The 25068-nt window shown below is 43.9% G+C and overlaps 1 protein-coding gene across 1 annotated transcript in view; it reads left to right on the top strand.

The window, feature by feature from the left end:
- The first annotated feature begins 2195 nt into the window (after window positions 1-2195).
- MKLN1 (muskelin 1) overlaps window positions 2196-25068 on the top strand; it is a 94045-nt gene continuing 71172 nt past the window's right edge. Inside the window, exons 1-3 of the mRNA XM_027665964.1 lie at window positions 2196-2319; window positions 16454-16523; window positions 24110-24252. Coding sequence (XP_027521765.1) covers window positions 2222-2319; window positions 16454-16523; window positions 24110-24252 — 311 coding nt within the window. The 5' untranslated portion in view covers window positions 2196-2221. The remainder of the gene's footprint in view (window positions 2320-16453; window positions 16524-24109; window positions 24253-25068) is intronic.

The following is a 25068-nucleotide window of genomic DNA, read 5'->3' as shown; positions in this document are numbered from 1 at the left end:
CTCCTCCTCCTTCACCTCTTCCTGGCCGCTGTGGGGCTGTTGCCCCCCACTCTCAATTCCCTACATTTCATGTTCAGAGGTCACAGGTTTCCCATGTCAGTACTCCTCTTGTGCTGGTTGTTCGTGAAGCTCCGAACATCGAGGTGACGTCTCTTCCTCTGGGGTTGGGAGTATATTATTAGTAAAGTATTTGTTTTATTACTCCTGTGGTAATTCTGGGAGAGGAGGGATGCCCGCAGGCAGAAGTTTGGATAAGTGAAGCCTGAAATGCCACGGGAAGCCCACAAACTTCAAAAAGCCTCGTTAGTGCGGCAGCGGAGGGAGATGTGGATGTTTGTGCCTCATCCATGGACTTTGTGGTGTTGTTGCAGAGCTCTGTGGCTTTGATTCCAGTGAAAACACTGAGAACCCCCTCCGGGAAGGGGTCTTGAGATGAAGTGCTTGCTGTTCCCCCTCGCTTTTGAAACACCCAGTTGATGTTCAGCCTTCAAGGCTGCGGAACGAGTTTTTCATCCGCAGGCAGATTTTGCTGCCACATTCTCACTCGCTTTCCTAAAATAAAGGGGGAAAAAAAAAAATAAAAGAATCCTTGTGCTAATTTAATCTAGCCAGGCATCCTGCTGTCCTGCCTCATAATATCTCTCCAATCTGTCATTTCCAACAGACAGCGGTTTATTTGTTTGGCTTTTTTTTCCCCCCATGGTCTTAAAATATTTCCCCTGCTTTCTCCAGAGCTGCCCCAAGGATGTCCCAAGCTTCCCCCTGGTTTTGGTGGGAGCTCTGGGTGAAAACATCTCCCTTCTCCAGGAAAAACCCTAAACAACCTTAAATAGAGAAACTTGTAAAAGAATCTCCAGCTTATGTGCTGGCCCATCAGTGTTTGGGATTTCAGAGCCAGGCTCTGGGCATATGGTGGCCCAAAGCACTGAAATCCAACCTGGTCCAGGTCTGGAGATCCCAAAGGGAGCATCCCTCCAAATGGAGCACAGCACCAGAGACCCAGAGAGGTACCACAGCGCTGCCAGAGAATTATTCAGCAGCATCAATTGCAAAGGAGGAAACTATGAATACTTTAATGTTTAATATAGAATCATAAAATCACAGACTGGTTGGTGTTGGAAGGAACCTAAAGACCATCTTGTTCCAACCCCCTTGCCACAGGTAGGGACACCTTCCACTATCCCAGGTTGCTCAGAGCTCCTCCCAACCTGGCCTTGAACACTTCAGGGATGGGGCACCCACAACTTCTCTGGGCAAGTGGTGGTGGTGGTGTTGACAGTTGGACTTTATGATCTTTAAGGTCTTTTCCACCCTTAATGATTCCATGAGTCTGTAATTCCAGGAGCCAGTGTGGGATCAAACTGGTTTTTCCTAGATGCTTTTCCCGAGCACCAACCTGCATGGGGCTGAGAAAGTAGCCATCCCCTTTGGTAAGCAACATCCTGCTCCAGCTTCATGGGGCACCCCTTGCCCTGAGCCCCTCAGCCCACCTGAAACCCCTCAGGGCATCCCCTGAGCACCTTGAGCCCCTCAGCCCCACAGGGCATCCACTGAACCCCTCAGTCCCCCTCAGCTGCACAGGACACCCCCTGAGGCCCTCAGGGCATCCCCCTAAGCCCCACACCCCACTCCAGCCCCATGGAGCACCCCCTTAACCCCTCAGCTCCTCAGGACATCCCCCAAACTCTTCAGCCCCTCAGGGTACCCCCTGAGTCCCTTGAGCTCCTCAGGGCATCCCTCGAGCCCCTCAGCCGCCCCTCTCACCCCTTTGAGCCCTTCATACCCACAGGGCACTCCCCCGAGCCCCTCAGGGCACCCCCTGAACTCCTTGAGCCTCTCAGGGCATCCCTTCAGCCCCTCAGCTCCCCCTCAGGGCACCCTCTGACCCCCTCGAGCCCTTCATGCCCACAGGGCACCCCCCAGAGCCCCTCAGGGCTTTCTTTGAACATCTCGAACCTCTCAGGGCATCCCTCGAGCTCCTCAGGCCACCTCCTGAACCCCTTGAGCCTCTCGGGGCATCCCCTGAGCCCCTCAGGGCAGTCCCTGAACCCCTTGAGCCCTTCAGATCCCTTCAGATCCCCGAGCCCCTCAGCTCGTCCCGCCCAGCCCAGCCGTGTGTGTCCCGTCCCCGTCCCCGGCGCGGCCCCTTTAAGAGCGCGGCCCCTTTAAGGGCGCGGCCCCGCCCGCCGCGGTCGCTGCCGGGGCCGCTGCTGACAACAAGATGGCGGCAGCGGCGGCGGGTCCGGCGGGCGTCGAGAGCCGCGTGCTGGGCTACAGCCTGCACCGCTGGAGCAGCTTCTCCTCCACGTACCTGCCCGAGTGAGTGCCGGCACCAGCGCCGCGCCCGGGGCGCGCTCCGGGCTCCGGTCTGGGGGTGGCCGGGCGGCCGGGCCTGTGCGCGGCCTGCGCGGGGCCTGCGCGAGGTGGCGGCGGCGGCGGGGGGAGCGGGAGCGGAGCTGTGTGTGAGGGGGGCGGTCTGTACGGCGGAGTTTGAGGCTTCTTGCGGAGTTTTGCGGGGCTGTGTGTGATGGAGGGGCCTGTGTATCGGGTTTTGGGGGGGGGGACGGACGTTGTGTTCGTGTGCGGCAGAGTTTGGGAGTTTGTGCGGAGTTTGGGGGGCTGTGCGTGAAAGGAGTCTGCATATCAGGATTTGGGGGGTTGTGTGTGTGACGCCTCTACAGCGGAGTTTGGGGCTTTGTACAGAGTATGGGGGGCTGTGTGTGAAGGAGTGTCTGTGCAGCAGAGTTTCGGGAACTGTGTGTGTGGGTCTTTACAGCGTAGTTTGGGGGCTTATACAGAATTTTGGGGGGTTGTGTGTGTGGGGGCTGTACAGCAGAGTTTGGGAGTCTGTACAGCAGGGTTTGGGGGGCTGAGTGTCAGGGAGGGTCTGTACAGCAGGGTTTGGGAAGTTGTGTGTGAAGGGGGTCTTTACAGCAGGGTTTGGGAAGTTGTGTGTGAAGGGGGTCTTTACAGCAGGGTTTGGGAAGTTGTGTGTGAAGGGGGTCTTTACAGCAGAATTGAGGGAGGTTTTGTGTGTTTGGGTCTGTAGAGCAGGTTTGGGGTTCTATGTGTGTGTGTTGGTCTGTACAAGAGGGTTTGGGGACTTTGTGTGAAGGGCAGTCTGTACTCTGGGGTTTGGAGGGGGGCTGCCTGTGGGGTTGTATAGCAAGGTTTGGGGGGCTTTGTGTGAGGGAGGGTCTGTAAAGCAGAGCTGGGGGGCAAGAGGTGCTTGAAAGGGGTTCAGAGACAGAACTGAGCTCCATCACTGGGGGGGGTGTTTGGGGGAAGTGGTTGATGAAGAGATTGGGGGTTTGTTTGGGGCGGAGGGTCTGGGCTGCGGGTTTGGGGTGATGAGTGAGTGGGGAGGACCTGGAGCACCAGGAATGGGCAAGGGAAAGCTGCACCTAAGGAGGTGAAGCTGACCCCAGGTTTGGGGGAAGGATATTTGTGGGACAGGCTGGTCAGTCACTGGTTGAAACGGGGAGAAGGGTCAGTGCCCCCCTGCCCTGCAGGTGAGGGGGTGTCAGGTGCCTGTGGGCTCTGTGTTTTTTGGCAGCTGGGTGTCCCCTCCCGCCCTTGACCTGGAATGCTGGGCTCTGTCACCTGCTGTGTGTGGCTTTTGGGGAAGGGGGTCCCCTGCTGCCCTCACCTCCTACCTCTGGGAATTTGGGGGTTGGCAGGAGGAGGCAGGAGCTGTGCTTCACAGGCATGTGTTAGTGCTGCTGTACTACCCTGATCCCATCCTCAGTGGGAGAGTTGGCTCCGTGGTATCCAGCTACATACAGCCTGTTAAATTCCTCCAGTGACTGACAGAGAACTTTGGAGCGACCACAGTGAGGTTTAGGTATAATAGTTTCAGTAACACCTTTTTGATAAGCCAGCCCTGGTGCTGGAATTTGGGAGGACCGTTAGGATCACAGGACAGCTGGGTCATTGTGGGTTGTAGAGCCTCACCTGATCATCGATTGTGCTGCTTTTACTGACCTTTGATTGAAGTATCCTCAACTCACCCCCTCTCAACAAGTGACAGAGTTGCCTTAGTTGTTAATTATTAATATCCTCAATTATCTCCACTTTCCAAAATGAAGCGAACCTTTAAAAACAGTTTTTTAACTGAACTCCTTTTTGTTGTATCTTTCCGTGTATTTGCTGTGTTAGGTATGAAAAAGAACTGGATTCTTTCCTAATTGATAATCTTTGGTGATAATTAAGTTAATCCCCTTATTTTACTTGTTAAAACAACTCGACTTTAAGGCGGCTCTTTCAGGTCTCTGATCATCTTGTAGTTATTTCTACCAACATTTCTGGCTTTTAACTCTGTGTTGAAGTGTTGTTCCCTGAGCAGGAGGGTGACAGTCCATTATTGATCTCACTGATGAGATGTAAACATATAGTATTATCTTTCTCCTTGATACCCCTTTCCAAGGCTCCCATTAGTCCCTTTTGCTCCAGGCTCGTGTCAGGATTTAATGTTCACGTGGCATCTGCAGTGCTGCCCAAAGTCCTTAATGTCATTGCCTTCCCTGATACAATTCCCATTCCTACAGCAGGGCTGGGGTTTTCCAAAGCATGACCTTGCATTTGGCTGGTTTTAAGATGTTGTTTAGAAGTGCTTATCATCAGGGAAAACAATTTTTATCAGCTTTTCAGCAATGTAATCCCAGGAATGGGGTTATTCTCTGGCATGCTGACCTTGGTCTGAGGAATGCTGGTCTTAATGTCTGTCAGAGCTGTCTACTCTGAAAGTTTTGGGTTTTACTTTCTAACTTTTGATTCCCACGGGCATGGAAAAGGAGAGAGCTTAAATGCAGTCTGAAATGGAAAGGAGAGGCTTCGACCTGTGATTTGAGATTAGACTCTCAAAAAGAGAAAATGTGTGAAGAAACATAGAAGAGGGTGGGGTTTTTTTGGAGCAAAGATTGAAAACTTGAAAATTGCTGGGGCAGGAACATAACATACTATGGGATGGACATGCAGGTAGAGCTAAAACTTGTCTTAAGTGTTTGACATGAGGAACAGAATGATGCTTGTCTGGAAGGAGTCAATCTTAGATGTGTTTCCTAACCTAAATGATTCCACAGTAATGGGAATTCTGGTTATGCTGCAGTTTAAAGTTTGAGAAAGTTTTCTGGTCTAACTAGGAAGAAACCACTTGACCTTGGAGTAGAAGAGGGGCTCTGCCCTCATGGATGTAGGAATGAATATACAACTTAATAAGTATTGCTGCTTGTTGCTGGGAGTTGTGGTAGTGCAGGAGAAGTGCTTGTGGAAGGAGAGCAGAGTAGCTTGTCAGCTGAGCATGATTTAAACACACTTCTTAAGTAGTTCTATGGTTTTAAATGTAGAACAAAGTTATGAAATATAAAACTTTAATCACTGTTGACCAGGAAAGAAGTTAGATATCTAGTGACTTATATCACATCTGGTTATGTGATGCTGATCTGGCACTGAAACTTTTCAAAGTTCTGAAATCATCGATAACTGCTCTTTTTTTTTTTTAAAAAAAAAAAAAAACCCAAACAAAAGAAAACAAAATTATAAGTGTTTTTCAAAGGCCTTTCTGGTCATGCTCTAGTTGAGGATCAGTAGTCTATCAAAAAAGACCAGTTTTCTTTCAGTGACACAGAAGCTTCCTCTGGTCAATGCTGGCATCTCTCCTCTGGCATTTGGTGCTGGTACCACGGAATTGATGTTGGATTCAGTGTCTGACTGTTTCACCAGGGCTGCGGCTACCTGCGTGTTTACAAAGACCTTCCCAGACACTGAGTGTGGATTATCCTTCTGGAGTCTGCCAAGGAATCATTCTCCTGTTTTTCAAACCACTGCAGTTGCCCTCTGTTGGTTTGTAGCTGCCAGCAGGAACATTGACTTGGATATTTACTCTAAAAACTCTGTGGGTAGAAGTGAAAGAGTTGGTCTGGTAATAGTGGCTACTTCAGTTTGCACTGAGGGAAGGTTTTGCCTTTGGGAAGAAAATTGATCCAAGAGGAAATTTGTTGTTGAAACATCTGGTGTTTCCAGAGACGCTCTGCCTGTGCAGAGGCACTTCTGCAGGAAGTGATGAGCTCAGTCACTTCTTTTTTTTTTTTTTTTTTTTGGATAAGGAGGGATAAACAGTTTATAGAAGGTAATGTCACCTTTGTCCAAGCTTGGGGTTGTTTTTTGGTGGTTTTTTTTTTTTTTTCTTTTTCTTTTTGGTAAGAAAAAAAATCAAAAGCTTTTACTCTGCATTCTATGAGAAGCACTTGATATCCTGATATTTTAGTAGCCTGGGTTTGTACCTGCTCCTGTTTGAACTTCCTCTGAGTGGGATAAGGGGTGAAGTGCTGTGCTCTGTGCATGGCAGTCGTGCACCCTTTTCTGCTGCCAAATTACTGTCTCCAAGGTCCCTGGTTTCTAATGGAGGCATCAGCCACATGACTGGTGGTGTTTTGTATTTGACTGATGCACTTGGGTCCTTCTGTCACCGTTTTATGGAGCTGAAATCCCGCTTCAGAGACTTCTTAGTCTTTTGTGATGTTGCACTGGTCACATACCTTTGTGAGGAAGTTTCATCCCGTTTCTATTGCTCAGATCTTCAGAGTCATTCAGGTCTTCCTGTATAGAACCCCTGTAGAGGAAGATCAGTGTCTTTCCTAGATTTGACTTTAGGATTTTGAGTTGGTAATTTGTTTTACTACTTTTTGTGCTAAGGTGGTTACTGAGAACATAAATTGATTGACTTCTTAGCTGATAATTTAATACCATTTACAACCTTCTAATTGTGTTACTTTTTCACTGCAACTCATTTTTATATAATTCATGGTGGACTTCAGTTGTTCTGAGAATTCCAGTCTTTTCCAGTTTGACACCATGAATGGTATCAAATGCTGAAGGCTGGACGACTCTGCTGTCCCTTTCCTAGGAAGTGTACTGGAGCAGGGAAAGAACCAGCTGATTTGTTAAATGCACTTAAAATAATTCTGTATTTTTGCTGTTTTTCTCTATTTCCATCAAAGCAGGGGGAAGTAAACTTAGTCAAAGATACTTTGATGGTAAAATGTGAGTGACTCATAAACTTTCAAAGTGAGAAAGCAAATTTTTTTTGTTTTGTTTTCTAGCTACGAGGATGTGACAGGAAGTTCCTGACCAGTTTAAAATGTACTTGTGTGTTATGTTTACTCTGAGAGAGTAAAAACTCTTCTATGTTTTCAAATCTAAGGTCCTGCAAGACGTTAGCAAGAAAGTGCTGAGAACAACACGTGTGACAAACTTTTGGGGGTAAAGTCCATAAGGATTAAAAAAAAAAAAACCCAACCAAAACCCAACAACCAAACAAAACCAAACAAAAAAACCCCAGGTGGAAAATAACCTGAACTCCACCTCCCCTGTTTCTCCTCCTACCACGTGAAACCAGGGACTCAGGTCTGCACCTTAGGGGTTCATAAATTTCCATAAAAGTGCATCCAGGTCTCGAAGAATCCCATGTTCGAGCTGAGATCAGTCGTAACTAATGAAAAGGTTTATTTTTAATATTCTCTTCCCTGAGCCCAAACTCTGTTTCCCTGACAAGGTGAGGGTACCCTCTGCTGAGGCCTTTTAAAGCCATTTAAACTAGACCCAAAGGGTGGACTAGTCGTAGAACTGTGACTTTGGGGTTTTTTTTTTTTTGCACAAAGAAGCAATAATGTAGTTTTTTCAGCTTCAGTTGTCAGTATTTATAGCTTTACTTGAATATTTCAGTGTAGCCAACTCACTTTCCTCGTTGTGATTGCTTTGCCTTGAGATATGGGAAGGTGAGCAGGCACAGGGCTGTCACTTGATGGCTTTAAATATTGATCAGTACTTCCAACATTCCCTCAAATGAGCTGGGAATGCAAACCCTGGCTAAAACAGGGAGCTGCCCGACTCTGTTCCCCTCTGCTGAACCCTGTCTATAGAAATGTTCTCAGTTCTGCTTCTCGTTCTTTTCAGCGTCCAGTGGAAAATATTTCCCCCCCCTGCTTGTTTGTGTGGGTTTTCTGGATGTTTCTGGACAATCTCACGTTCTGACAGGCATTTTCCCATTGTTTACATCACTTCTGTAGCCTAGGATTTTTCTCCAAAAGCTGAAATTCAGTACTTAGAGAGCAAAACATTTCTGTAGAAAATAAAAGTTGCACAGATTCAGTGCATAAGTATTAGGTGTTCTCTGGTGTCTGATAAGGTGAATTAGTGAGAGAAAAAAATGTCAGAGAGGTGAAGGGAGTGAAAAAAAAAATCACAAAACTATGAAGTTATGATGAATTATGAGTTATGATACCTCTTGCTTCCCAGGTAGAAGCACAAGTGCTGTAGTATAAGAAGAAATCTCTGGGCTCCAGTTAAAATATAGACATTACTTAAGAGATTAGACAGTTTTATTCACTGGCAGAAGGATGAAGGTGAAATGCTAATTGCTCAGGTTCCCTGGTGTGACCAACCTGGCAGAACCTGTATTGGATGTTCAGCCTATTCTGGGATGGCATTTTTCAGGAACATTAAGAATGTACAATTTCCCTGGAAGGTGTTAACATCATCAGATTATGGATCATTTGCCCTGTATGTGGCTGTACAGCCTGTGAGTTTAATAAAAGTTTTCCAGCTCCTGATGACTAATTACTGGCTTAAAGACTAAAACACTCTGTGAAACAGAGTTTTCCTTGGGATAAGTGTGATTGCTCAGACATCAGGTACAGTCTGCTTGATTTTCTTTTTTTTTCATGGCAAAGAATATAGTTTCTAATTCTGCACATTCATCATGTTCCAAAGCAAGCCAATGCTTGACTTTATATGAACCCAAATGTAGCTGTGCTTTTTTGCCTGTTGAATTTAGTGGGAAGAGTGAACTGTAAGTTCAACTGGGCCTGAATTCCATAATACACCAGTTACTGGAAGGGGAGGAGGGAGCACTGAAGATGTAGAGTGGTTGTTGCTTTAGGTAGTTGCTATTTCAGTCATTGCTTGAAAGTCAGTGTGCATAATCCTTGAGAAATTATTTCCTGGATCAATTTAAATCAAGCAGCACAGCCATCTATTTGAGCTGAGGACAGCAGCCTGCACGTCTGGATTTGAGCTGCAGCAGCAGAGTGGCTGATGGCACTTGCTCCTCCTCTGCTGGAGTGTTTTGCTGTTCCTGGCAAATAACAGGATCTTCATCCTGGAGGAAAACTGTGCCCTGGTCGGTTTGAATTTGGTGGTGTTTTCCTTGGTGTTCCCTGCCTTTCCTCCCGAGACTCCTGGGTTCATAATGTCACCCTGGAGCTCTGGGAAGGTGCCTGAAAAAAAACACTGAAGCTCTGGGACGTGACCTGTATTTTTCTGGGATTCCTTTTCCTTTAAGCAGCATTTGGCTCTTACAACTGTGTTTAAATACCAATTTCCTAACATGTTCTGAACTTGAAAGTTGTATCAGTAAAGAGGTGGTCTTCACACAGGCTGCTAAAATGGGAGGGAAAAATCTGGATTTGTTAAACTGACCCATGAGTAAGGAATTGCTGAATGAGTTCCCACTCTGCTCTCTCATGGTGCTGTACTATTGCTAACTCTCACATTTTTTGTCTCCTTGAAAACCTGCTTTTGGGTACAGCATTTGGAAGCTGCCAAATATGAAAGTAATGCTGGCTTGGGAACTGCTGTTTCCTTCAGCATGAATTATGTATATTGCCCCAAAATAAGGAATTATTCTGTAATGCAGCTCCAGGGGCAAATGTTTGGCTTGTAATGCATTTCCCCAAATAAACAACACTTAACAGGCTTCTTTATTTTATATACCATATATACATATACTTCTTTATTTTCCCAGATCAGTATTTTGTCTCCTGCGTTCCCTGAGTTAATTAGTGAGAGAAACTTAATTTTGAAAGGAAAGCTGTGAAGGTTGTCCCACTTGGGACCAGGAGGCATTTTCCACAGAGTTCTGGTGGAAAAATCTCCAAACCTGACGTCACTTTGGGCATGAGGAGACTCCAGTCTGTTTTGTTGAACACAGTCTGCTTTAGATTCTTTTTACAGGTATCATTTTTTTGGGTGAACTTTTACTGAGTGTGAGGTTACGGTGCTGATGAATGTTAAAGATGTGTTTATGGCTTACATTAGCAATGTATATCTGTACATGTAATAACTCAGTCTGGTTTTGTGGCTTCCTCTGAGTGGAAATATTACTAATATTGTGGCATGTAAGAGCATCCCTGCAATGTTGTGAAATTGTGGAAGGCCTAAATCTGCTTCCTGGCCTTCGGTAAATTTTTCCATATGTGCATTAGTCAAGCACAAATACTCCACCAGGGCTGTGATGCTTTCCAAAACACAGCCCAGGGGATTTGTGTGGACATTGCTATCCTCTAATCTTCTGGTAAAAGGATCTGCCCCTTCCCAAGTGCTTTTGGAAATGGGAAGTGAGCTGCTCCACCAGAACTGGGGAAGTTTTGGAAACTTGAAGTTCAGCGACTGTTCTGGTGATTGGCAGTAGAAATCCCCCTGCTCACACACTACCTAAACTATTTTTTCAGCAAGATATGAGATATTTTATGAAATGAAAACTGAACTTTGTTATCAAGTGGTCGTGGCTGGTGATTTTTTTTTTAAACTCTGGCACATTTTACTCTAGTATTTTATCTATTAGCTACAAATCTGATCAGCTGAAGAATTTAATCTCTTCATCTTTTTCCTTGACTATTGAAGGGCAGAATTCACACTATTCTTGGTCCTTTTATTAAGCCAGGGATTTATTTCTACTCAGGGAGCCTCCTCAGACCTCACCTAGGCTAAGCTAAAAGGCTGGATTTCAGATATCCTTGTGTCTTGGACATGTACAGATGAACACTGAGTATGAAATGAGTAAAAAAAACTGTTCCAGAGGATCTTATAATCACTGAGTTCACTAATATCACTGACATTTTAAGTTACTTTCACATAAGAAAGTAGAGAGACATTAAGTACATGGACAAGTTCCCTGTTTTGCAGAGGGAGAACAAACCTTGGTAATTTTTCAAGCTTAAAGGTTCTCAGCATCATTTACCAGTTAAATTGCATCCGAATTACAATCCCTAAATGTTGGGACAATGAGGCTGGTAATCATCTGTGATGCATGAAGTTTTTGTGGGTACCAACATACGTGACTTAAGCCTGACTTTATTTTGTCTCCAGTTTGTTTTTCCGCTGTGCCAACACCGATATTCCCGTCCTGGAGCTGGATTTGGGGCTCTCAGTGCTGCGATACAGTCAAAAGTTTAATCCCTGATTTAGGGCTGTGGAGTGTCACTGGAATAGAAGTTATTTACCGGGCTCTGAGAACCTGGAAGTGACCTCAAGTTTGTGCCAGGGCAGGTTTAGATTGGATATCAAGAAAACTTCCTTCACCAGAAAGGTTGTCAAGCCCTGGAACAGGCTGCCCAGGGAATGGTGGAGTCACCACCCCTGGTGGAGGGATTTTAAAGGTGGCACTTGGGGACAGGTTTTACTGGTGGCCTTGGCAGTGCTGGGGGAAGGGTTGGACTTGGTGATCGTGGAGGTCTTTTCCAACCCCAAACAGTTCTATGGCTTCCTGGGAATTCCCTGCTGCAATTTTAGTAAACATTTAATTCTTGCCATGTCAGGAGGAAGTGCTGATGAATCAAAGAGATCTTGTTTAAAGAAGTCTTAAGTAGGTGGGGGGAGTGAAAAACAATTTCTTCGTAATTTGCCTTACTGGAAATGCCTTCAGCAGTGTCATTTTGCATGTAAGGAGCAGTTTGGTTGGTCTGGCAGCGATGAGAGGCTGCTTAAAAACCAAAAAGTAAAATGTTAATTGAAAGAAAGAATTGAAAACCTGTTTTTAATTGAGCTATGTCTTAGCCAGAGCTAAGTAATACCAAGTTTGTTGTCCAGTATAGTCAGCTGTGATCTGATAAGGATATCTCTCTAAGGTGATTTCTAAATCCTTCAGTTTATTTTTGTTATGCTGTACTTGCTAAGCTATTTTACTTTTCAGAGAAGTGAATTTACAATATGCTGGATGTTTGTGTGAGACTGCTGAGGAGATGAAGCAAATTTGAGCAGTCACTTGGCAAATCTCACCACAGTATCATATTTAAAAGTGCACACTCGTACATGTTTAACTCAAACTTCGTTTTGCTGTGCAGGAGGTCCTCCTGTGGGGTTAAGAAATCCCAGGTTTTAAAAAAGCAAACCCAAGAAACAACACCCAAACCCTCAAAAAACTTGTTTCCTGAATGGATCTGCATAATAACTGTGTGTGTTTTGCTGCGTTTCAACCAAGACATCTTCACATCCTTACATCCTTCTGCCATTTTACGCAGAGAACTCTTCCCATAAGAAGGAGAAAAACTTTGTAACAGAACCTAAAAAGGTGGTTTGAAACCAGCATTAGTTGCAGTGAGTTTCTACGAGTTGCAGGAGAAAAAAAATCCGTAGTTCTTTCCAGATCAGTGGGCTTTTTTTTTTTGGTGGCGAGTTGGTTTTTTTTCCCCTCGTTTTTCTTGGTTAAGACTGTGTGTACATTCCAGTGTCCTGGCTGGGCAGGAGTATCTCCGTGGATGCTTTGTGCTGGCTGCTGTGATGGCTCCACATGCTTGAAATAGTTGGTCCACCACCTCTTACGATGACCTTAGTGGAAATTCTAGTCCGTGTAATCCAGTTGCCGTGTTCTCCCTTAATCCCTTTTGGGATGGTTGTAGGAAAAACTGAAAAAAAAAAAAAAAAATAATCAACCCTGGAGCGAGTATTTTGCCCATTTGCAGTTAGTCTGTGTTTCCCTAGCACTCCAAATGCTTTTTGCAGTGTAATGGCCTGGTACCTCTGTGGTTTTCCAGAGGAGCCCTGTCCGTGTTCCAAGTGCTCTTGGCGACGCGCGTGCCCTTTCCTGCACAGCTGCTCTCCGAGGAGCCACGTGAGTGTGCCAAGCAAAGCGAGTGTTTGGGATTTGTTTATTCTTAGGGACTCGTTCCTAAAGTCGTGGATTTCTCTTAATAGCAGCTTCATGAAAAATATTTAGGTTAGATGCAAATTATAGCAGCCTTAAACCTAATTTGCAGCGCGTTCTGCAAAGTCATCTTTATTTCTCCCTTCCCCCCCCCCCCCCCCCCAGAGCAGAGGAAAACTCTCCCTTCGTGGTTGTTGTGCAGAGCTCTTTGCAGAGAAGTCCCCAGACATGGGGTCATCTCTGTCATTCCAGCAGAGATCAACCAGCAGTTGGCACAACGGATATGACGCTTTTTCTGGGATGGTGAAAGGAAAAATTATCTACTTCCAGCAGTTGTGAGGGCAGTGTCTGCCCGGGTAATAAAAAGAACCTCGCCCTGTGCTCTGCCAGAAGGGCTTTTTGCATGGAGAAATCAGAATCATCCACTTATTTAGGGCTGGGAGCACTTTCAAGTCAGGCCGAGCTGTTAATAGCCCTGCAGGCAGCCAGGTTAGGAAATGAAGGCACACCAGTGCCACCTCTGGACAAATAAAATGGCTCCTTCTCCTTAGCTTTTAGTAGCAGAGGTGTCACAACATCTGATTTTTTTCCAGTGGGAGAGGGGGATTGGGAGTTTGGGAACCCCTCATCCGGATCCAGCTGCTCATCTTTGCCATCCCTTGGTGGTGCTGGCACTGGAGATGAGCTGGACTGGAGAACTGATCTGACTAACGAAGTTATTTATGCAAATCTTTATTATAGCTACTGGTGGAGAGAGTGGGTGGGATGGTCCCTCTTGGCACCGCTGGAGATTCATGAGAGACTCGATCCTGTACCCACGGCTGCTGATTAGGAGTTATCTCAAACCACATTTAATGAGTTGCTTTTTTTGCAGGAAAAGCTTGTGTAAAACCATTCTGTTCTTGTGTAGCTCGAGGGCTTACAAATACCTTTTTTTTTTGTTATTATTTTTTTTATTTTAGTGCCTTGTGAAAATTACATGGGAAGTCGTTGAGTTAATGGAATTTTCACTTCTAAAGGTTCTCAGATTTTAATCTAGGTGTCATATCTGCAAAGCCTGCCCCTGGGTATTGTGTGGGAGTTTGATGTCCAGAAAAAGGGCTTTACATGGAAAAAGGAGTCTGCCTTTTTAGCATATGAATTTGTTTGTTTCTTACTGTCTCATGGCTCGTGGAATGCTTGAATTCCTCCAAGCCCATAAATTTTCCTAAATTCTTTTGGTAAATTGACTTTGTACAGATGGACTTCTGTCTTCAATGTTTGTTTAATCTTAATAAATTAATAACCTACGTATTTTTAAACATTTCTAACTCCATTGACACTACTATCTTTATCTTTCACATTTCTTTTTAGCCTTAATTTTGTGTGACTACCTGTCTCTTTTTTCTCTCTCTCCATGGAAGGATTTTTATCTTGTCTAGCTGTGCTGATTGAGATCCTCTTTGGTTGTGGCAAATTGATCTTTGACCTGGAGAAGCAAACAAATCTCCTTCTAAAAATACGATATTTGGGATCTGTCCCAGGTATAAAATGCCTTTTTCCAGCAGGGAATTGTCTGACCATGTAACAGTGCCAATTCCTGCAATTGTTGCTCAACATATGAAGAGTTTATGTCCAGTATTTAAGCAAATGTAATGGCATCATAAATAAAATATAATCTGTAGGGTAAGTTGTCTTCTTGCATTCTAGGATAAAGTTCCATAAAGGAGAAAGGCCATTATCTAGTTTTATCTGCCTTTATATCCTTTAAGTATTTAATATAAGATACATATCTTCAAGTTTAGCATTTTTTTTTTCCTCCCCAGATGGTAAAAGGCATTAAGAATTTATTAAATACCATGTTGTCTTGCCTGTGGCGTGGTGTAGGAGAGTGCAGGTATGAATCTTCTCAACAGCAAGTGTCTTGTGGTTTCTAATTGTGACTGAGCTTGGAGACTGGCAGCTTTTATTAGAAATCTGTGTCTCAGAAGTTCTCCCTTTTGGTTTAGTTGGTTTTGTCCTGGTTGTAATTAAAGATGGGGGTTAGGTTTTCTCTTGGAGTCTGAGAGATTGTTTGCACTGCAAAGTAGATGTACTTATCTGCATGTTTAATTATGCAGATCCATGGCTTGATGTTCCCTGTTTGATGGGGTTTGAGCAGGAGAGCAGTGCTTTCCATATCCTGTTCCACCACATTTTCCCCATTGGAAATGGGTGAATAAAGTACCTGCAGCCCTGGATCAGCGCTGGCATCGCTGTGTCAATAAATATGCCTTGGTGGGAATTAGCTGAAGGCAGAGGGGAAAACCTGAGTTTTATTCCCATGCTGTGTGAAAATCCTGAAGATCCGAGCCTGCAGATGGACACAGCCACTTCACCAGCTCTGGAAAACGTTGGGATTTCAGGGGCCACCCACCCTTGGTTGGCTCTTTGCTGTCTCCCTTGTCACAGCAGGGGCTGCTTGGATACCGTTGCTAGAGCAGCGATTTCGGTCTGCCCGGTGTGGAAAGAGCGAGCTGATTTCTGTCTCTTAATGCTCAACCTCTGACTTAACCTCCTTCCCTTCGGAGCTTTCACGGCAGCGCTTTTTCCTCCAGCCCTTTGTAGTAATCCAGATGCTCGTGTTCTTTCCCTCCTACACAGCAGATGGAGATGGCATAAGCCTTTTGATGAGTTTCCTCCTTTTTTTACATAAGTTTTATGAGCTGACGAGTTCATTAGTTGGATGTCGTGGAGTTCATAAGGCCCCGTCCAGCAGGTGGTGCATCGTCACCTCGCCAATAATTATATACATTTTAGTGATTTTTTTGGTTGTTTTTTTTCTTTTTTTAGTTTAATCTGGGAGGTGAACTTTACTACATTGTTATTAGGAGAGGAGGCAGACCTGTCATGTGACTGTCATGATCAATCTGTTTGAATTTAGCCAAAAAAATCTATTCTGAATTTGCTAATCCGTAAATACTACGCTATTCCGAACTGCAGCTCAGTTTTGCTTGGTTGAAGGGTTGAACTTCTGCTTTCTTGTGTGTTGTTCTGGGCTCGTAGCTCATGAGAAATACTTGTTAAAATTTGGCATGAGTTAGGTGGTCATCTTCCACCCTCCAGGAAAGCTTAAGTAGGTTAACAGCTCTCTCTCTCTCTCTCCCTTCCAATATTGCCTGTCTAGTAAAGGACACTTTTTGGCTTAGTAACCCTCTCACTGCTCATCACTTCAACCTTATTGAGAAGTTCTTACCCCAGTGGGGTGAATGAACCCGTTTTTTCCACTTCATTACAGACTTGGGCCCGTGTAAATTCATCTGTTTTACATTTGTTTCACAATTTGGATTTTTTTTTTGTTTCGCAACTTGGGGCTCCGTTTCTCAACCACGAGGCTCGGGGGCGTATTTTGATGGGTCCTGTAAAATAGTGATGTTCAGAGTTTTTAACAATGAGGGGGAGAACCCGAGTCTCTACCTGGTGAGAATTTTGCTGCCCTGCACGTAAACAGATTTATTGGAGAAGTAAAATAGGTGGCTGTTGTTTTAATTAATTCTGGCTTCTCGTTTTTTTTAGGAATATCTTGGTGGATAAGCCCAATGATCAGTCCTCAAGGTGGTCTTCAGAAAGCAATTATCCCCCCCAGGTAAGCCGTGTTGTACAACTTAATATATCCTGGAATTTTTAGTTTGGATGCATGCTGCTGCTGTTGACAGCCTTTAGAGGCTTCCTTCTCTGAGTAAAATGCAGATGGTTGATACATCAGGTGTTTACATTTCTAGCAATTTGTGATGTTTCAAGAAATGCTTCATTGCGGGGGGGAAGTTTCAGGTTTCATCCTCGGCAGTCGTGGTCGTGCTGGAAATAATGGAACCTTATGGTGAGATTAAGCTGCTAATGAGGCGTGAGGTCCCCCTTTGTCAGCACTACTGGAGGCTGTTGTAGGTTCTTGGCCTTGAATCCCAGATCTGAGGAGCCTGTGTTTGTTTCTCCTTAACAGCACGTTTAGAAATGTAGCCTCTGGTTAAAGAAACACGAATGTCACCTCTTCTGCTGGTTAAGCACCTTATTAAAATAAGATTTGTGTTGATTTTAGCATCTGATTTGCTTTCTCGCTATTAAGTAGGTTTTAGGTTATCCAGAAAATGCTTTTCCGCTTATTTTTTTTTCTCCAATAAATGTGTTATCCTTTTTTTTTTTTTGTGTTAGATCCACACCTTATTACTCTGAAACTATTTGATCAGCTTCTGTATCTCTTATGTTGCTTGTTGGTCTGTGAATTGTTTTTAAATTCTTTTGTTTAAAGCACTGAGCAGGGTGTCTTGTGCAGTGTCCCTCTCGTGCAGAGTTCTGCTTATCTGCTTATTTAATCCAAGGATTCCTCATGAGTGAACTCTCACAGGATTTTTCTCCAGGTAAATCTTGCTGCTTTGCCTCGGAGGTGTGTTAAAAATCGATAGTCTGCACTGCTGGCTCCTTAGAGCAGCAGGTCATCCTGTCCAGCTGAAGAGCTTTCATCTGGATTTTCTGATCAATCCTTCTCTGTTGTTGTGTCTACGAGATTTTTTAGAGGAGATGGAAAACTGCCCTCTTTATTCCATTAACATGTTTCATAAACCTGCTTGTGAAGACTAATAATTTTTATCCTCTTGATGCCTCTGTGCATATACTGCTCTTTTAATTTGATTTTTTTAATATATAATTATTTTGATAAACAGCATAGGAGCTTAATCCATGACCTGAAGCAGTTTTAGTCTATCTAGGAACTATGGATTGCAGGGTAATGGATGCTGAGCTTGGCTTCTATTCCAGTCTGTACCATCCTTCCTCTTGTGCAGGAAGCACATGTTGTTCTTAGGGTGCTCTTGTTCCCAAGGCAGGGTCAGTTTTTGTGGTGTGGTTTTGGACTGGGTTTTTCATCTGAGGTGTACTTTTAGTTGCTGCTCAAATTTGCTCTTTCATTTTCTGAGCCATCCTGAATATTTATTGCTTTTAAAAATCTGATTGTGGAACGGGAAGGAGCCTCTTGTAACCGGGTGCTTTAGAATATTCCCAACCTGTGCTCAAAGCTGACAAGCAGTGATGGGGGTTGTATTCAGACATGTAAATTAAGCAGGTAATAATTAGAGTGGCAGACTTCTGTACAAACCACACGAGCTTGTTAAAGAGATGTCTTCCAAAAATTTTATGTGGATTGGCCGTGACCTGAATGGAGATGTTGCTGCAGAACGACTGAATCCAGCCCTGGAGAACTGGGCACTGCTCTGAATGCTAAGCAAGGCATTTAAACCCAGCCTTTTTGGTAGGAGAGAGATGAATTAACACTGTCATTTATCTACCTGTGTGTCACATATCTAGACATGTATTAGGTATCCAGAATTAAGGTCTGACTTGGAAAAAATTGATCTCAGTAGTTGCAACCGAGATTGGCAAGACAGTATTTGAGTTTTATTCTGTTATTTAAAGACAAAACCAACAGAAAACCTGACTGCCTGACTGGAAAAGATCATCCTGCTCAATTCCTCTTACTGAATCTCTGTATCCAACAGTGGGAATATAAAATGCTGTGTAGTTGGATTCAGCAAGTCCAATCCTCAGTGCTGAGAGAGATGAATTATTTGCAGTGCCCATATACTATGTAAAGTACTTTATATATACTTTATATTGAATATATTATATTACAATATCATGTATATTTATATTTTACATACATATATACTTTAGCTAATTCTCGTATTTCCAACCTGAGCTTATCCATGTAAAGCATTTTTTGACAGTTAAATTTCCCTGTTGAAAAATTAACTGGAAAGAGGGAATTGGGGATTAAAATTTGTAGAAGAGGCCTGGATGCAAAGAATGCAGTTTTTATTATTTCTGTGTATGTCGAAACAATTCCCATTTGTGTTGTCTCATTCTTGAACAAAAGAACTTCAGATTTGGTTGCATTTTGCTCAGAGTAATTCTTGCCCCTTGCTCATTGAAAGACTGCCACATTTAAATGCAGGTAAAACTTATGCATAGGTACTGTGCTTTCCTTGTTTTTCCGGGTGGCTGAAGTCCTTAAGGCAGATTTCTTAGCTTGGAAACCTTCGACTGAAACAGTGGGTGACCAAATTATGAGTGTGGTGAGGAGAGAAGTTGGGGCAAAATCAGTTCCTATGTTAGAAGTTGAGTAGTTCATATTCCAAGAAATGTTGATATGTACTCATAGCTTTTAATCCCCCAAATAAACATCACATATCCTATGGAAAAATGAAACTGCAAAGCTTCATTTTATGGGTGGTGTGTTGGCAGCACTTCAGTTAAAGGCTGGTCACTTGTGCGGTGACGCATTCGTTGGAGTGTGTGGGTGGCCAAAATAGTCCGGAGAGGAAGCGAACAAAAACTCAGGGAAAAAAGCTCTCCTTGTTCCCAACTTTATGGACTGAAACCAGGGCTAAGGCCCAGCACAGGGACTCATGTCAGTCCTGCTCATGGGAACGTGCTGGGAGATAATTTAATGAGCTCCAATAGCTCGTGTTTGTCCCGTCAGTGTCTCACCTGAACGTCGGGGCTTAGCAATTCCCTGCCGGGGTGAGGATGCTGTGCTACCTTAGAAGTGAATCCCTAAACACTGATTTATTTCCTTCCCTTGTTGAGTGAAACAAAACCTCTCCAGGCACCTTTTCTTTCACAATGTTCCTCTTGCTGGGATGAGCACGAGTTGGAAGAACGTAGGTAAGAACCTCAAAATGTGTTCAGTAACTCCATGAATGTGCAGTAAATGTGCTGGAATCTGTATCAAACCTTTTTGAGGAAGGAAAGAGAATGAAAGTGGAAGTGTAGACACTTGAAATGCTGCCACGTGACTGTATTTAGTAAAGGGTTCTCCTGGCTTTATGGGTATGGTACAGTTAAGTAATTCTCATGGCCTTGAAAGCCACCAGTTGGTTATGAATGAGTGCCAGTGAAAGGAAATACATCTGACAGCTGGTTTTCTGTTTATTAAACTAGATATCTTTCTTGAGTCTTGAAATAGATGACCCAGAAATTATATATTTAATAACAAACCTGTTATGTAGTAACCTATTCAAGCAGGAGAGGGCTGATGGGTCTATTTTTAATCCAGTTTTCAGTTTACATAGGAAGTGTGAAGCAATGAGGCTGGTGATGCTGAAGACCACAGCTCTGTCATAAAGGCTCATCCTGATGATTCTAGTGATGGTCTGACACAGAACAGCATCTAATTTCCCTGAGTGGCTTGATTAATAATGTGTAGAACAAAAGGATAGATTTTTATTTAGCCACCAACTTAATTGAAAAAGCAATCAGGAGGTTTGTGTCATGGACAAGAACAGCTCCAGTTATTTTGTTATGTTGTGGTGGTTATTTTTACCTGCAGTACAAGTTTCACTACTCCCTAATAAAAAAAAATGCTTAAAGAGAAAGAAATTATTAAATTACAGCGTGACTCTAATTGCACAGGCAGCTTGTGCAGTGCAGTTTTGAGTCTGGTTCAGTGTATTTGATCACAGAATCAATTAGGTTGGAAAAGACCTCTGAGATGGGGTCCAACCTTTGACCAAACACCACCTCATCAAGCAGACCATGTCATTAAGTGCCACATCCAGTCATTTCTTGAACCATTCCAGGGATGGTAACTCCACCACCTCCCTGGGCAGCCCATTCCAACCTTGTGGAGATGTGAATTTTGAATACTGGAAGAGCATGTGTAGAAAGTCAGTGGTGTTGTTGACATGATTGGTTCTGCATCAGGGAAGACTAGTTTTCCTCTCTTGATTTCCATCCTACTCAGTAGATTGTATCAGGAATTAATGTAAAGTACATTAATAAAATTTACACTCAGTTGTGTGATGCAGAAGCTTTCGTGTGGTTGTCATCAAATGGTAGCACAGACCAGAGCTTCAAAAGAGTTTGAATTTGCTGCAGCTCCCAGTGTGACAGGGCTGGATTTACTTTATTTTGGGTGCAGTGTAATGAGCTGTTGGGGTGCTGAAGTGCTACACGTGCTTTACTCTTTGTACATCTTCACTTACAAATATGCTGAGTCATAAACCAGAAGTTTTACTCTTCTAATGTTTTGTAACATCTCTTTTGTAAGTGTTGTAGTTCAAGACTTAAACAGTTGGGCTGAGGTTTTTGCTCAGTTATGCCAGTTAGTGTCCCTGTGCCCTGTTTTAACAAACAAACACTTGAGTTTATAATTTGGACTTTTGGAATACTGCGTGAATACGTGGACATTAGATGTACTGATATTGCTTATTGCAATAGGAAAAGTGTCAAGTGTCCTGGTGTATGTATTGGCCTGAAATCTCATAGACTTGTTCTCTCCAGGTTGAATAAATCACTTGGTCTTACATACAGTTCTGCCACTTCTTTCAAAGCCATAGAGAAATAGTCTGTCGTGGCTACAATCCTGGTAGCAGTCCAAAAATATCCATGCAGCCCAGCTGTTTGCAGCTCTTGAGGCAAAGTGTTTTTTCAACATCAGTGAGATTTGTAGCTGGTACCCACAGAGTGGCAGCAGTGTGTGTGTTTAGAAACCCAAAAAGTATATTATGTCTGTATTTTTATATATATCATAGAATCATAGAATGGTGTGGGTTGAAAGGGATGTTAAAGATCATCCAGTCCCAACCCTCTGCCATGGGCAGGGGCACCTCCACTATCCCAGGTTGCTCCAAGCCCTGCCCAACCTGGCTTTGAACACATCCAGGGATGGGGCAGCCACAACTTCTCTGGGCAGCCTGTGCCAGGGCCTCACCACCCCCACAGTAATGAATTTCTTCTTAATATCTAACCTAAATTTCCCTTCTTTCAGTTTAGAAGTCTTTCAGTTTGTGTGTGTATATGCATTAAAAAATACAGAAGTCCATACCTAGGTACGGGGTTTTAAAGCAAACCTGTCTTTAATTTCCATATCAGTCAGTGGATAAATTCACAAAAAGGTTGTATTTAGCTTTTGTGCTTCTGTTTTCTGTGGGGTCTGTGTGACTCAGCAGGTGGTGGGATGTGTGGAAGTGGGAAGGAGGGCTGCAGGGTTCCCTTCTGTCTGTTGTAGGGTTAAGAAATCACTGCTGGCCCTGTGGAGTAATTGCTGTGCCTTGTTCCCTTCGGGGCACAAAGGGTTTAAGGGCAGTCCTGCTTTTCTCTCCCATAATTTAGGCAAAGAATTGAATAATGCAGGACGACCTTTGTGCCAAGGTTTTGCAAATCTTGTGTGGTACTTGAGAGAGTATGTGTTCATGGCCCAGGCATTAGGTTTGGGATTCCAGCAGGATTAAGAATTGCAATTGCTGGTAGTGCTGGCTTTGCTTTTCCAGCTTCAGGAGAAATCTGCAGGGAAGATATGATGGTGTGGGAGGAGTTCTTAGACGTTGTGTACTGTCTGTTCTGCATGGGAATTTTGGCAGCGGGCTGTGCCATGTATCAAGTACTGCCTTACTCATTACAGGACTGTCCTTTTGCTCATCCTCTGCTTTAGAAAATCAGTTTTCTGTATAAAACTTCAGGGTTTTTTTTATGGAAGTTTAGGGAGGATTTTGAGACAAAAGTGTGGCTTGCTGCTGGTTAAACTAACAGTGGGTTCTGATATTTAGGTGGATGGTGTTCTTCACAAAACTAGGAATTTTTCATTAAGAAAAATCTGGAAATGCACCAAAGCATTCTTCTGTTGTACCCTTGCATTGCTGGCAGTGGTTTATTTTCTTCACTCTGAAAAAATTTGAGTTGCTGGAAACATCTTTGGCAGTAAATCTTCTGTTAGGTACCTACCCAGTCTGCATCATCTGCAACTGTTGCATGTACAAGTATTTCTTTCAATCTAAGCTTCTTGTGAATGTAGTGGGAACCAGCTGCTGGGAACCTTTGTCCATCCCATCTTTATCCTGGTGCTCTCCAGAGTGATGTCAGTCCTCCTCATAGGTTGAGAATTAATAGCTCTGTAGGGCTGAGACAGAAAGACTGAGAACTAAAGGGACGGGCAAGTTTGTTCTTCTTCTCTCCCAGGAGTTACACTTCTAGGGTAAGGTTCTCCTACTGATGGAGCTGTTTATGCTGAGCAGAGTGATGTCAGTGGCACTTAGGGAGACTACTCAGTCTCTACTCAGGATCCACAGAAAGGAGCCACACACATGCAAAATACTCTGCTTGATGTCTATGAAAGACCGAAAATAAGGTGTCCTGGCTGGCTTGGCAGTGCTGCTGCTTGGGGGGACAGGGCCACCAGCAGAACCTGTGGTGGGAGGTGTCCTACAACTCTGTGCTGATCTGCTTGTGCTGGAGTCCTGATGGGGTTTTGTAACAAAATCCAGCCCGATGAGTAATTGTGATTCTGCGCTTTGCCTCGGTTCCCTGTGTGCTCTGCTTAGTTCCGAGAAATCAGGGAAAAGAATTAAAAGCGTTGTTTCCAGGTATAAAACTCCCACGTGTTCTGCAAAACAGAATGTCTCTACACTCCCCCAAGACCTGTTTGGTGGGGAAGGTGCTCAGTGGTCCCTGATGAATGGTGCAAGTGCTTCCCTGCACCTGCTTTTCCGTGGGAATAGCCCTTTTCCTCCAGTAGTGCTGGTGAAGCTGGTAGCTGGAGCCTGAGTATAAATCACCTGACCATTCACACACTGATGTGTCCCCACGGTGTAAGAGGGCAGTGAGAGCATTTTCATCATTTTCTCTGCAAAGACCCTTTGTTGTCACGAAGTGGCTCAGTTTTATTTTGGATGGTTATTAAGCAGTTGGTTCCTGTGTTCTCCACGCACCAAACTTTGTGCTCAGTGGTTAAACAGCGTCAGCCCAGAGAGGAGAAGTAATTTGATGTTCTCTTAGCGTGTGGAACATACTGTATTTATCTAATTGTGTATTCAGTTTAGGTTTCATTTCAGGCTGTGGTGGGCGTTTGAATCTTCACTCCCTGTGGTTTGATCCTATTTGCCAGATTTCAGGAAGTCTTGCGTCCAACTTAAAGGAACGTATGTAAGTCCTGAATAGAATTGCTAGGAATAGATAGTTCAACCACATCTTTTTCCTGGATAAACTGCTTTTAAAGGAATATTCCTAAAAAACCCTTTTCTTCATTCCAGTACAAAGGAGAAAATATAATAATGGAGAGGTTTCATCTTCAGTTTACAAAGCTAAAAGAACGAAAGTGAATTTTTGGAGGCTGTAATGCTTCTCCCTTAGTGTGTTTTGCAGCCTTGGCTTTAATATTAAAATCCACTGTTCTCTCTTCCACAGTATTTGATTCTGAAACTTGAAAGGCCTGCCATAGTCCAGAGCATCACGTTTGGCAAATATGAGAAAACACACGTCTGCAATTTAAAGAAGTTTAAAGTTTTTGGTGGGATGAATGAGGAGAATATGACAGATCTCTTATCCAGGTAAGACATGATTCCATCAGCTATGGAGTTGTAAAGGCTGGACCAAAATGCTTTTCCCCCCTGGTTCCCGAGCAGATGCAGCCAACAGTGGAGCAGAGCTGTGGTTGTGATCCTGCAATTATCTGCCCTCATGTTTACGGTCAGGTCAGAGCAGCAATCCCAACACTCACTTCAGGAAGCCTTCCTGATCCTGCTCTAACCACAGAGGATTTGTGGAGAGCAAATTTGGGGATTTGGAAGAGCTGAGAGCAGGGTGCAGCGTTGGTGGATTGTGATTCCTTCCTTCCCTGTGCTTGAGGCACGAGAGAGATGATTCCCCAGGTGTGGAACTTTGAAGTAGCTTTTAAAAGCCCAAGTAAGCTCCCTAAAAACCTCATGGCAGCTGTAAAGATCTGAACTAGTCATCTGCTCTGCCTTTCCTCAAATGGGTAAATAAATTAAACAGGCAAATGGGAAAAAACTGCATTTTCCTTTGTTTAGTTGGATTTGGTAGTTAGGGTTGGATGAGGACTGAAGAAAGAGCCTTTTGGCTGTTCATGTTATCCAGAACTCCAGAGTAGTTGCCAGTGTAAATTTGCAAGGGCCTTTTAAGGACTCTGCTGTTTCAGAAAGGGAAATGAGAGTTAAATATCCAGGAGTACAAGAGAAACAAGAACTAGTCTATTCTGGGAGGCTTCCAGAAGAGAAGTCCACCTCCAGGAATGTATGGGCGTACATCATCTGTAGCCAAGCAGAATAACCCTGGAGAAACATGGGGAGTTCTGTGTTGCAGGTATTCTTCATGACCATACAGAAACCATCCACAACCCTTCCCCA

Source organism: Corapipo altera, unplaced genomic scaffold (assembly GCF_003945725.1).
Source record: "Corapipo altera isolate COAL_440 unplaced genomic scaffold, ASM394572v1 178, whole genome shotgun sequence".
In the NCBI taxonomy this organism is placed as follows: domain Eukaryota; kingdom Metazoa; phylum Chordata; class Aves; order Passeriformes; family Pipridae; genus Corapipo; species Corapipo altera.
This window is presented reverse-complemented; position numbering and strand designations above follow the sequence as displayed.